Source organism: Apteryx mantelli, chromosome 2, assembly GCF_036417845.1.
Source record: "Apteryx mantelli isolate bAptMan1 chromosome 2, bAptMan1.hap1, whole genome shotgun sequence".
NCBI lineage: Eukaryota > Metazoa > Chordata > Aves > Apterygiformes > Apterygidae > Apteryx > Apteryx mantelli.
This window is the reverse complement of record NC_089979.1, coordinates 6,116,848-6,128,718: the sequence shown is the minus strand read 5'-3', so window position 1 is coordinate 6,128,718 and position 11,871 is coordinate 6,116,848. Positions and strand designations below refer to the sequence as shown.

At 45.1% G+C, this 11,871-nt stretch overlaps 1 protein-coding gene across 1 annotated transcript in view; it reads right to left on the bottom strand.

The window, feature by feature from the left end:
• Positions 1-7,249: 7,249 nt before the first annotated feature.
• The window catches only part of COL22A1 (collagen type XXII alpha 1 chain), a 212,210-nt gene continuing 207,588 nt past the window's right edge, over positions 7,250-11,871 (bottom strand). Inside the window, exons 60-63 of the mRNA XM_067292265.1 lie at positions 10,850-10,916; positions 9,286-9,468; positions 8,581-8,658; positions 7,250-7,619 (exon numbers count right to left, since the gene is read on the bottom strand). Coding sequence (XP_067148366.1) covers positions 7,432-7,619; positions 8,581-8,658; positions 9,286-9,468; positions 10,850-10,916 — 516 coding nt within the window. The 3' untranslated portion in view covers positions 7,250-7,431. The remainder of the gene's footprint in view (positions 7,620-8,580; positions 8,659-9,285; positions 9,469-10,849; positions 10,917-11,871) is intronic.

Sequence of the window (11,871 nt, the reverse complement as noted above, 5' to 3'; positions counted from 1 at the left end):
TCTTCCACCAGAAATGTGGCCAGTTGAACAGAGATTGGGACAGTCACTTGCAAAGTGTTGCACCCTCCAGGAGCAACCTCTGGGGTTCTTCACCCTCTGTGAGCTCTCCTCTGCCAGGTACGTTAACAACACACATACACAGCATTTAGGTTGCTCAGATACATCCCACTGAGTCAACATTTGCCATTCTCACTTGATCAGGTGTTCCCTTGCTGGCACTGCAGTGTACACAAAACCCAGCTCCCGGTCTATGACATTGCACTCCTTGTTTAACTCAGTGGGCTGGTGGCAAATATCTGTCTATGCCTAGAAAGTGAAAAAGAAATTTTCTGCCTGTGCTCTCCAGCATTGTGCTCAAATCCTTCTCGTGTATAGCCCTCACCTGGGAGATGTGCCTAGGGCGCACTTGTCTGAGGAATTTGGTGGTCTCTGGCAGCGTATTGATCCATCCCAGGAGACTGCAATGGAAGCAGCAGGACTGGGAAGATGAAGCACATGGTAGGTGGGACAAGAGGGAGACAGACTCCTAGAGGGTGGCGAGGAACCTGGGAGCCAGGAACAGGTCCTGCTTTTTAGGACAGTTTCTGCCTTTAACATTAAGCAAACACAATAAAGAATCAGTTTTGAAATCTGGGAGTCCTTCTCCCTCCGGCTAAGCTTATGAACCTCTGCACCATGCAAATATGTTTTTTTTGTGTGCCACACTGGCTCTGGCATATTTAAAAGCAAATTTTTATTCCTCACTGGCATAGGTTTGGAAGGAGAAATGAAAAGTGCCGTATTTATCCCAAGCTATTCAGCACAGCGTGCAATGCAGAAAGCAGAGCATTCTTCTGCAAGGAGAAAATTATAGGTTGTAGGTGCAGCCTCAGGCTGAGAAACCCACCTCTTTTACTTCATGCTCTAATCCTTAAGACACTCAAATAAAAGACATTTAGGGCAACCATTTACAATTCCTTTTAAGGAAAGGGATCTCCACACCTTCCTACAGACTGTTAGAGGCAGAAGACAGCATGCCGTAGGTACAGTCTAAGCAGATCTACCAGGTTAGCTCTCTCAAGGGGAGGACACTTCTGCCTTCCCAGCCAGTTTAGCTTTGATTTCCTCAGCCCAGGACAGTGCTGAGTTTGCAGGAGAGCCTATGTCTCAGCACCAAGGAGTGCGGACACACAGATGGGCATTAAGTGTTCGGAGACCTTAGTCCAGAAACAGCTGACCAGAGGATTTCAGGATCATAGTTCAACCATCTGGGCTGATGCTTTAGTCGCTCCTGATCTTTATTGGCTTTAGTCCTGAAAAACAGACTTTCAGAGCTGCTGCATACTGGCTTGCACTCCTCATTTGGATTGGGAGCGCAAAACCTCTAATCCTTTTGAAATCTATCCCTGAATTTCCCTCAGATTCATCCTCACCGTCTGTAAGAGAAAACAGTAACACTTGCCTGTTGTCCAGCAGTGTCGTGAGGCTGCTTTGACACTACCAGCTCCTGGGATGCTGGTGGCTAAAGACAGGCTTGCTGGGCTTCCTGCTAGGACCTGGCACAAGGTACCAAGCTGATGTTGTCAAAGCTGAGTGAGCAACGGTGTGTATGGATCCTGGGGACACTGAGAGTGGTTGTCCCTGTTCTTCAGGGTCACCATTTATGCCACCCACACACCAGCACGTTCTGAAGGCTGTGCTGGCTTCATCAAGAAAAGGTAGAGATTTTGCATGAAACAGTTCACAGGACTTAAGAATGTCTGATTATTGTTCATAAGGAAGAATGGGCATAATGACTTGGAAAAAAGTACGTGCCTGAGATGAATATAGCAGCCGAGGAAAAGTGAGATTTTCACTTGCAAGGGGAAGTTTCTGACCAGAAATGACAGATCTCGCAATTTACTATAAAAGTAACTCAAACTCAGCTCCCATCAAGAGAGCTCTGAAGAAATTACTGCAATGAGGGCCATTTCAGACTTGAATGAAAGTCATCCCCCACAGCACTTAAGGGGGAAAAAATATATTTCTTAAAACACAATTTCAAATATGTCTGTCCTGTGAAATAAATTGAATTGTTGTGTCTGCCCTTTGCTTAAACAGGCTTCTCTCGCCAGTCAAAACCCGAGTCTTTCAGACAGGACATCATGCTGAGCCAACGCCATGGTCAGAGAGGGGTTACTCTGATGTTGGGCACTGTTACCCCTGTGCACTTTTTCACACCTAGAGTTCGATCCTGGGCTTTCCTTTACCAAGGTAGCAGGTCCTTTTCTGCTCTGACTTGCAGGACATCTTTCGCCCTGATGCTGATTGCTTCCTCCTCGGGAACTTCAGAGTATGATTAATATCCCCCTGTCAAATTGTTCCCTTGTGCATTCTCCTTAACCTTCATGATCCGAAATGAAAAATAACAACACAGAGCCCATATTTTCAGTGTACAATATCCCTAGAGACCCAGCAGCATGTTCTCATTCTCAGTTCAGACTAACTCCAACCCGAATATTGCCAGAGCAAGAACTGAATCAAGCTATGCAATTGATTCAGAAGTTAGCCCTTACAATGAAAATCTGCTTTGTAAAGCAGCTCTGACAACTACAGTTTCATATTAATCGTATCTTAATGCTTTTCTAATCAATTGTTCCCATTTCACAGGTCAGGAATCAAAAATCTCTATTTGTAACTTCTAGGTTTAAACCAGACCTGTGAAGCTAAGAAGGCTCCCTTTTCTTAATTCAACTTCATCTGTTACAAGGGTGTTGAAAGTAAAATCCAGACTTTTATGGATCCTGAGTATTTCCCTGCAGGCTTCAGACAGTTATCAAACTTGGTAGCGGGCATTAAGACATGGTGATAGGGTCAAGGTTCATGCCATAACCTTGTCCCTCTCCCTCTGAGCTGTGTGGCTGCCATTCCCATAGCACCAAACACCTCATCATCTCCAGCATGCTTATCCCCACACCAGCTCAGTGGCAACCTGAATCAGCAATGGTGAGATAAAGACACCCACCAGTAGGCTCCCATCCTGGTCAATGGCGCTCCAGTTAATGCAGGCAAGGCAGCTGAGAGAGAGATTCAGCTGACTACTTCAGGATGATCTCAACCACTCTCCCAGCTCCACAGGTCACAATTTAGCCACCTAAATGCAGATGCCATGACCTGACACTGAATCCCACTCTAAGATGGAGCATAGGATTCAATTACCTAGACACAGGCATCTCATGTCACTCAAGGTGCTACTTCATCTTCCTCGGGACACCTGCTGCCATTCCAGCCCTAGGTCCTAACGTCGTATCTACCAGCCCCGTCAGTGTCTCTGGCACCCAGCACACTCTCAAAGGGTGTTACCCAGCCATGCCTAGGCAGCAAGTCCTGCTCCACAGCCTGTGGCAGGGCAGAGCTTGGCCACTTTCCACCTTAAAAGACCGAGCCATCAGTAAACTCTCTCTGCACGGATTTTTTTGATCAGCATGTCAGAGTTGTGCTCATCTCTCAGCCAGTTTGGTGGTCAGAGCACAGAGCCTGGGCTTAGCTGCTGCTGCAACATTTATTACTGCAGCAGCAACACACATTTGTTTTACTTCTGAACAGAGTAGCCTTGCTTTGATTACACATCTCCAGATAAACAGGCAGAACAGAGTTCAACCTGAAACACTTTAGTTCTCCCATATTAATAACAAGAAGTGTGAAAAGGACAGGTCAGTAAAAGGGTGTCAGGAGGCTGTAATGGAAAGAGCCATTCACAAATGGCAAAGAAGGAAAATAATCCATTCTCAACTACAGCTTCCAAGAAGACGCTAATTCAGTTTAAAACACAAATATTAATCGTTAAATAATTTAACACACAAAATTATTTTCCCCAAATGATTTTTTGTGTTTTTATTGACAGGCCAAAAAATAAAATGGAATAATGGTCTGTTTGCTACAACTGCAATAATTTACACACTTAATTAAAAAAAAAAAAAAGACCTGTGACACCATAAACTCATATATCATTAGCACCTTTGTTAATTTGTAAATAATATATTGCCTGGTTCCCTAACGCAATGTTAACACCATATCCTCTTTTACCATGGGACCAGCCAGAAAAATCCAGTGACAAATATCAATGGATTCCTGGGTTTGAACTTCAGATACAATGAACAGACCTTACTGCAGTGAACTGACACTCCCCTGCACTAGCTGCATCACTCCAGCAGACCTCAAGGCGCTTTACAAAAAAAGAGGAAGCACCAGCACTTTATTGCAAAGGCAGGAGTATTGAGATGCAAAAGCCACATTCCCCTTACTCAAGTGTGATTAGAGGAGGAAGCTGTGAACCACATCTCTGCCCTGATCCATCACCTCCTGTCTGCGTGGCTGCTTTGCAGGGCATTGCACACGTAATACATGGCTATCTGCCACCTAAGCCTCCTTCCACCATACCTAATCATCTGGGCAGGCACAAAGGTATCTGCATTTTCTGGAGGGCAGCTTCTGACCAAGCCCGGGGCTGTACTTGTAGGTTTAGTCTCTGCCCAGATGGCAGATCTGATTTAGAAAGCAGTCTCAGGCTCCCTTTCCAGAGACTGCAAATACCTGCACACAGACCAAGGCAAAGATTGTTGCACCTTGTGGTGCCTGGGTCCGTAGGGCAGTAATCCTGCAAATACACACTCCTTTCTTACCTTTATAAGCACTGCCACATAGGGGTCACTTCTATAAGACGTGATAGCAATAGAAAAGTCCCCTTGATGACTATAACCCTACTGAACAAGTAGCTCTTAGCACCAGTCCTGATCTGGGTCTGCATCATGTGTCTTGAACTCCTCTCACTAGCAAGAAATTACACTGAGTGCATGCCATTTAACTGGCCAGAAACCAGTTCTAAGAAAAAGCAGGGAAACGGTACCTACTAAAATCAGAGCACAGAGGCAATCAAGGGTGTCCTCTGGAACAGACTGAATGGGTAACTATATGCTAGAGTATATGTTAGAGCAAAAGGAATTAGGCCATGTTCCCTTTTCGGGGTGAAGAAGTTGCAGGTTTCTAGTCTGCGTCTTGCTCACTCAGATCTTTTAATTGCTCTTAAAGATGCAGGTGGCCTTTCATTTTCCTAACACAGCCTCTTGGCAATAGCTCCAAAAGACTTTCCAAAAAAATCCCCAAATCTTCATTTAGATTCCACTGCACCATCTCATAGGAGTAAAAGACCCTGAAATTTTCTTAACAAGAACACTGTTATGTATTTACCCATTCCATGGTGTTCTTGAGTGTATTGTCTACGTCATATATGGCATGTGCAAACGTATATGCTAAAAGACAATGTACCAAATTTGAGGAGTTACTGTCATGATAGGAATTAAATATCACATTAACACGGTCCAGTTAACATGCCTGATCTCTACAAAACCTGCTCATTGCCTTCATGCTTATTCAAAATCATGGCTCGTGCTACTGCATGACTTGTTGGGAGGTGTCTCTGGGGTAGGAAACCTGTTCTACATTACCACTGGAGGGATGAAATCTCTCTCAGCCGAGACTTGGAAGCGTGGTACTGTTAAATACAACATGCTAAACAGGCTTGCCTAATACTGACATATAGCAAGTTCACCTAAGAAGCAGTACAGTAACAGATATACCGTTGAGAGTTACTTGCAAGCAGTAAGCTTTTCACTTTGTGATATTTTCACTTTGATTGGTCTCTCCATAGCAAGATACACAACAAAATCAAATCAGACAGTTTATTTGCATAGGCAATAGCACCATTGAGAACTACACAGGAAATACTTTCTTTAACCCTGGCATGTGAACATGTTATTTAATTTCATTTTTCAGTAAAATGGAGGCCCCTGTTATCTGCTACAGGGTGGGAGAAGACTCCAAGGCTGGCAAATGGTTAGCTCTGGGCTTTAGCCACCGGGTCCGACTCTGGGATGGTTGTAGGCAGCTGTGACTTCTGCTCAGTTTGGCCAGCTTGGGTGCACCGTGCCATGTGGTGAATGTGCCAGCAGGGCAGGGTGTCTCACTTCTGTCTCTAAAAGACCTTATGAGACTTCCAAACACATTCAGCACTTGGTGTCTGTATCAGGTTCATTGCTTCGATCTCCCAGTACAAACTGCTTAGCGCAGAACAGTTTCAAAAATGCAGCTGCCTTGCTGGCACATATGTCCAAGGTTGATCACCTCTGAGATCTATCCCTTTGTGTGTGGGCATGTCTCAGCCAGAGAGTTAGACTGGCAAATGACCTGTTGTGAAGATCTTCTCAGGCTCTATCCCCTTTTTATTTTCTCATTGCATTCCCACATTGATTTTAGCTATTAGCTGATAGGGGAAAAGGGCCCATTTCTAACTTTTTGTTTTCAGTCTCCAACCAAATTTCTCTTGATCCACTGGGTTTCTGAACATCTCTTTGTTCTGAATCCCTTCATCAGAGACTGGCACTCTCCTAAACCAGTCTGCAACCTCTCATCTGCCCTCTAAAACACAGCATTGACAAGTTATTGTCCTGGTGGTTTATCATAAATAGTGGAGTTGGGTCTTACTTGGGTTCCTGAGATTTTTAAGGCCAGGAGACTTTCTATGCTTCACTGGCTGATTTTCTTGGGTGAAGCAGAGCTAGATGAAAAGGGAGGTGTCTCTGCACTGACAGTGAAAAGGGGATTCTGCATCCCTGAGCTGACAGAGGGCAACCTTTTTGCAGAGGCATCTCCTTGACAGCAAGAAGATAAACCCCAGCAGATAGGAACGAACCCTCTGTCTTCTGAAGTTCTTGCAAAGGGAACAGTGAGGAGATTTAGACTATCTCTGTGTTCTCCTCAGGCTTTACTGTGAGATCCCTCATGGCCCATAAAAAGTGGCTGCTATAGGATTCAAATTTCTGTCCTTTGTAAGCAGAACATTAAATTTAAATAGGGCTGCTCTGGGAAACATGGATTGCCTGTCCATAGCTGACTGTCCATTCTGAGCTGAATGCATTGGAGACCTCTTCCACAGCAAGGCCTTGCCTGCCTCACCTCCATGTGCGCTGCAGTCAGCATCAACAATCCTTCAGTCAGCCTTTGTCTCACAGTTAATGCCCTGGGCTGCACAGAGATGGATTTAATTTGAGTTTTAAGGGTGAGGGGTAAAGCTGTGGAAAGAATTAACCAGATAAAAGACAAAAATTTTGGCACCAGAATGGTTTTGCATAAGCAGCTCTATGATGCATTGACATCTCATGCTCTTCAAAAGAAAAACAATTATTTTTAATGTTTTAATATGCCCTGATGTTAGAGAAAACAAAAACAAAGCCACATGTCACATCAAAGATAATAATAATTATAATAAAAATAATTTGACCGACCGGCAGCATTTGTTGGCTTTAATCACCCAAAAGGCCTCCCATGAAAGAAACACAGCTGAAGACATCTGACAGCTCTTGGCAGGCTTGTTGAATTCAAGTTTTAAAAAACAAGTCTGGGGATACTCCCCGCACACTAGGGCCCTTTGACATTGCCAGGCCTGGCAGCCAGACTTGCATAGTAGGCACACTGAGCGGGGTCACACTGTCCATTGGCTCCCGGAGGTCCCTGTGGGCCCATGAGGCCAGGCACCCCAGCTTCACCTTGAGGGCCGGGTGGTCCTGGCATCCCATCTTTGGCATAGCCAGGCTCCCCTGGGAGGCCTAGAATAAAAGCAAAACACCTTTGGTGAGTGGCACCCTGCGGGTCTGACCCAGCAGGGCAGCGTCACAGGAGATGGCGTTGCAACTGCACTGGTACATCAACTTCCACAGATTTGGGTCTGGCCTGCATCTATCTACAAACAAGCATGGGGCAAGCGTGGCTCCTCTGAATGCAAGTCCTCCACCCCGTAGGGCATCCTTGGGCTGCCCAACTCCACTGCGGCCGCTGTTCCTCTGCCTCTCCGTTCTCGGAGCTGTGCAGCTGCACTGGCCAACTAATGACGTGTAGTCCTAGCAGAGAGGAGGTGGGCATGGGGAAGCTTGGGGCAGGAGCCAACTGTGGGAGAAAACTGATTTGTATGAAGCAGTGTGGGCCCACCATTATTTTAAGGCATTACAGGGCCTGCATGCCAAATGCAGCCCATGGAGTTATGAAATGCTTCCTGTACTGTCCTCTGCCAACAAATCGGGGTGAAAGCAAAACTGATCAATGATCTCTAATTGCAAATTATAAACAAACAAAACATATTGGCTGCTGCTTTGTCAGTGAAGATACAGCGCTAGCTGTCTGCCTGAGACACAAGTGTTGGATCTGACCTTTTATAACTTCTGAAACTACCTGCATCTCTGGGCTCAGTTTGGTCACAGTAAGACTCTGAAAGTGGCAGATAATGCTCTTCATTGTGTATCTAGAAGTGAGAATTAAAATCTCACTTTGGGTGTGTCCCCAAGGTCAGTTAATCCAGCTGTAACTGAGCTGGATCATTGTACCTGTCAGTCAGACTGGGGAAACAAAGGTGGCCAGATGGGATATTAGTGATATATTTCTTCCTTTTGGGCTACTGGCTACAGAAATTACATATACCGTATTTACATTATCCTGACAGTCTATCTAACATACCTTTGTCCCTGTAACTGTTCTGAGTGATAATGGTTTGGGGGGCTTTCTGAATAAACACACCTGGAATTCCTGGAGGACCTATTTCACCTCGTTGACCAACACCAGTATCTCCTTTCTCACCCTTCGCTCCTCTTTCTCCTGTAGAAAGGGGGGAAAAAAACAATGAATTTATAATCATGGTCTACAGAACTAAAGGATATTACAACAGGTCTTCTACCCACACTGAAGTTAATATTACTAAAAAATAGTTCCTAAGAGTGCTCACACCTCTGAGATAGGACAAAAGCAGGGATGAAGATACGCACCACTCCAATTCTGGCTGGAGGCTGAACACGTTCTACAATTGCTGGTCACATTCACAACCTCTCTGCTTGAACAAACTGCTGCTTTTATCACGCAGGTTTTGAGGACCACTCAGACACGACAAACAGGAGAGGCGGACACCAAAATTGCTTGTCCAGCTCACTGCTTACATCACTGCAATATCTGAGTAAAGTCTACCCACAGCAAAACAAAACTGTGACAATAACTTAGACCTAAGGAAATGCTAGGATATTCCAGTATCTGGGAAGCTATGGGATGGTTGTGTTCATTGTGTTCAAAAAAGACTTTCAGAAACAATCCTTTTCAGTCTGCTTGATTTCTCAGCTCTCCACCAGAACTGCTGTCCCTCAACATGCTCCTTCTGCCACTCAGTGCCAGCACTAAAGTATGGGCAACGGGCACATCTCATCAGATTTTCTAAACAAACTAAGGTTCACTCACCTTTGGGACCAATTGGTCCAGGAGGCCCTTCAGACCCAGTCCGGCCAGGCCGGCCAGGCTCTCCTGGAGGACCAGTTCTTCCTGGGAGTCCTTCCTTCCCAGGGGGACCAGGAGGTCCCGGTCTGCCATGGGATGCTTTTACATGTGCAGGCTGTATCTGCGTCAAGAGATAGGCTAACTTTGCTGTGAAGAAAGAGAAATTGATTTTTTTGTTTAGATTAGAAGGTCAGTGAATAGAGAGCTAAAACTACTGGCCCAGTAAATCCCATGTATTTTCAAAGACCATCTTTTCGGGGCCACCTAATTTGCTGTCCTGACACAGCCCTTCCCCATAAGCCATCAATGCTCCCTGACTCTCTCTTTGCTACTTCAACCTGATGTTCCAGTAGCTTAAAACTTCTTCTGAATATCATCCTTAACCCTATTCACTTCTCTCATCCTGTTGCCCATGAGTGACCAGAAGGTTTTTTTTCCTTTATTTGTATAGGCAGTGGGTGGGTGTCTGTAGAACTGAATCAGCACTGCTTTGAAAGGAAGCACCTATTTTCACTGCTTCTGGTACACAGAGCAAATGCTACAGGTGGAAAGATTTTTTTTTTTTTTTCTGTTCTGGGCTGTTACACACATGAAGTCAAACCTAATGTACCCATCGCTGGCTATGAAGTCAGAAACTGTAATTGAGGCAGCTCTCTGTGTCAGCATATTCTCTCACTTCCATGCAGGCACACTACTTGCTGCTTCCAGATTCAAACATGGAGCAGCAAAGAGAGCTCTTAAAACACACTCACAACCACAAAAACATCCTACAGAAGGGAGGGAAAAGGGTTTTCTATGTTCTCTTCATTGATCCAAAATCTTGACAGCTTTCAGGATGGGGTGACATTTGAAGTCTGACAGCATGGAAATAAAATTGTTCAAACAAATCATCCCATTTCACCATGATCTTTAGCATGGAGGAAAATGCCCATGGATATGATTCAGCTGCCCCAAGAGCTATGTGAGGAGGTCACAGCATGACTCTACAGTTCATTGTAGAGGTGGTCAGTAGTGGCCCTAAATTCACATACTTTGGGAGAAGTAGCAGACTACATCCATTCTCCCCCAATACAGATGTGCATGGGATGTCACAGAACCACTTTTCCAGCTGGGACCTAACAAGCACATTTACCAGAGCCCACAGTCCTTTTCTGGGCTCTTACTCTGTTTTCCCTTCCAGAGCTCAATCTGTTTTAACTTGTATCTTCTCTTTTCCTACCATCTCAGCCCAGGCACCTGCAGGAATGAGTCTGCAACCAAGTTATTTCAGTAGCAAAAAGCCATGATGCAGTTAGCACAGGCAATGGCTTTGGCCTGAGGAAAAGTGCCTGCACTATTGAGAGGAACTTTAAGCCTGGGGAATGGTAAAGCTTGCTAAATACATTTCATTTTACACGTCTCCTCCTTCCAGGCAGACCTGTCTCGACATTGCCTTCCACAAGCAGGAGAGGTTCAGATGCCAGTTACACAGCCACAATCTTTTATAGTTTCAGATAAATCTATTGGCTTCCCAGAGCTGATTACTTACCATCTAGCTGCTTTGCTAACTCCTCTTGGATTAGCCTTCTCAAAGTCTCCAGAGATGGCGGTTCCCCCTGGTGAATAATAATCACAGCAGTAATAAAACATAATAATCACAGCCCATGGAGCAAACAAAGCCTTCAGCAAAGGGCTTAGCGAGTTGCATTCCTTCACCTACTGCGTACCCAGGGCTGCAGGGACTGCCTGAAAGAAGGGGAATGTAAAGGAACTCAAAACATCCAAAATTGCCACTCTTCTGGCACACCAAGGACTTAGAAATGCAAAGAGGGGGGCATGGTCGGAGTCCAGGTTGGTACACTGGCCCCCTCTGCTTCCTCAAGAAAATCTCCCTTCCATACTTTAATAAGAGAAGTAATTGAAATCTAATCTGGAGACACCCTCTGTACCACCAGAGCACAGTGGAAAGCGTGCTTCCTTCCTCCCTTCTCTGCACGTTTCCTCGCAGAGAGATGTGTGTGTTCCTACGATGGGTAAGGTTGGTATCTAGACTTGGTATTAACACTGATTGCTGACAATTCTTATCTCAGGGGCAACAAAATCCAGCTTGCTCATACGATACCCATTCCTCCAAGCAAATACAAGATTCTGCCTGATTTCAGGATACTGGAGGGAGGCAGGGAGATTGAGGATGTGGAAGACAACATGGCTCGAAGATATATAGGGTGAGTCAATACATCTGCCAGACCTAGACCCCACACTCAGCCCTCCAAGGGACAGTATCCTTCATGCCCCTTTCTCAGCTCTTCTGTGCAACGATGCTGTTAAACAGATGTAATATTCCGCCAACATTCAACACTGTGTGAACAACAGCTCTGGGTGATCCAACTGAAAAGCTGATGAAAGCTTTTTTGGCAGGCTGGAATGAGAAGATTTTGGGTTGGGGCTTTCCCAGAAAACAAAAAGTGGGTTTAGAGCAACCAAACTCCTGTCTTTGGATGCTTTGTAAACTTAAAGAAAAAAGTTAGCTATATTTTAAAATGCAACCATTTTGAAACAACAAGCTCAAAC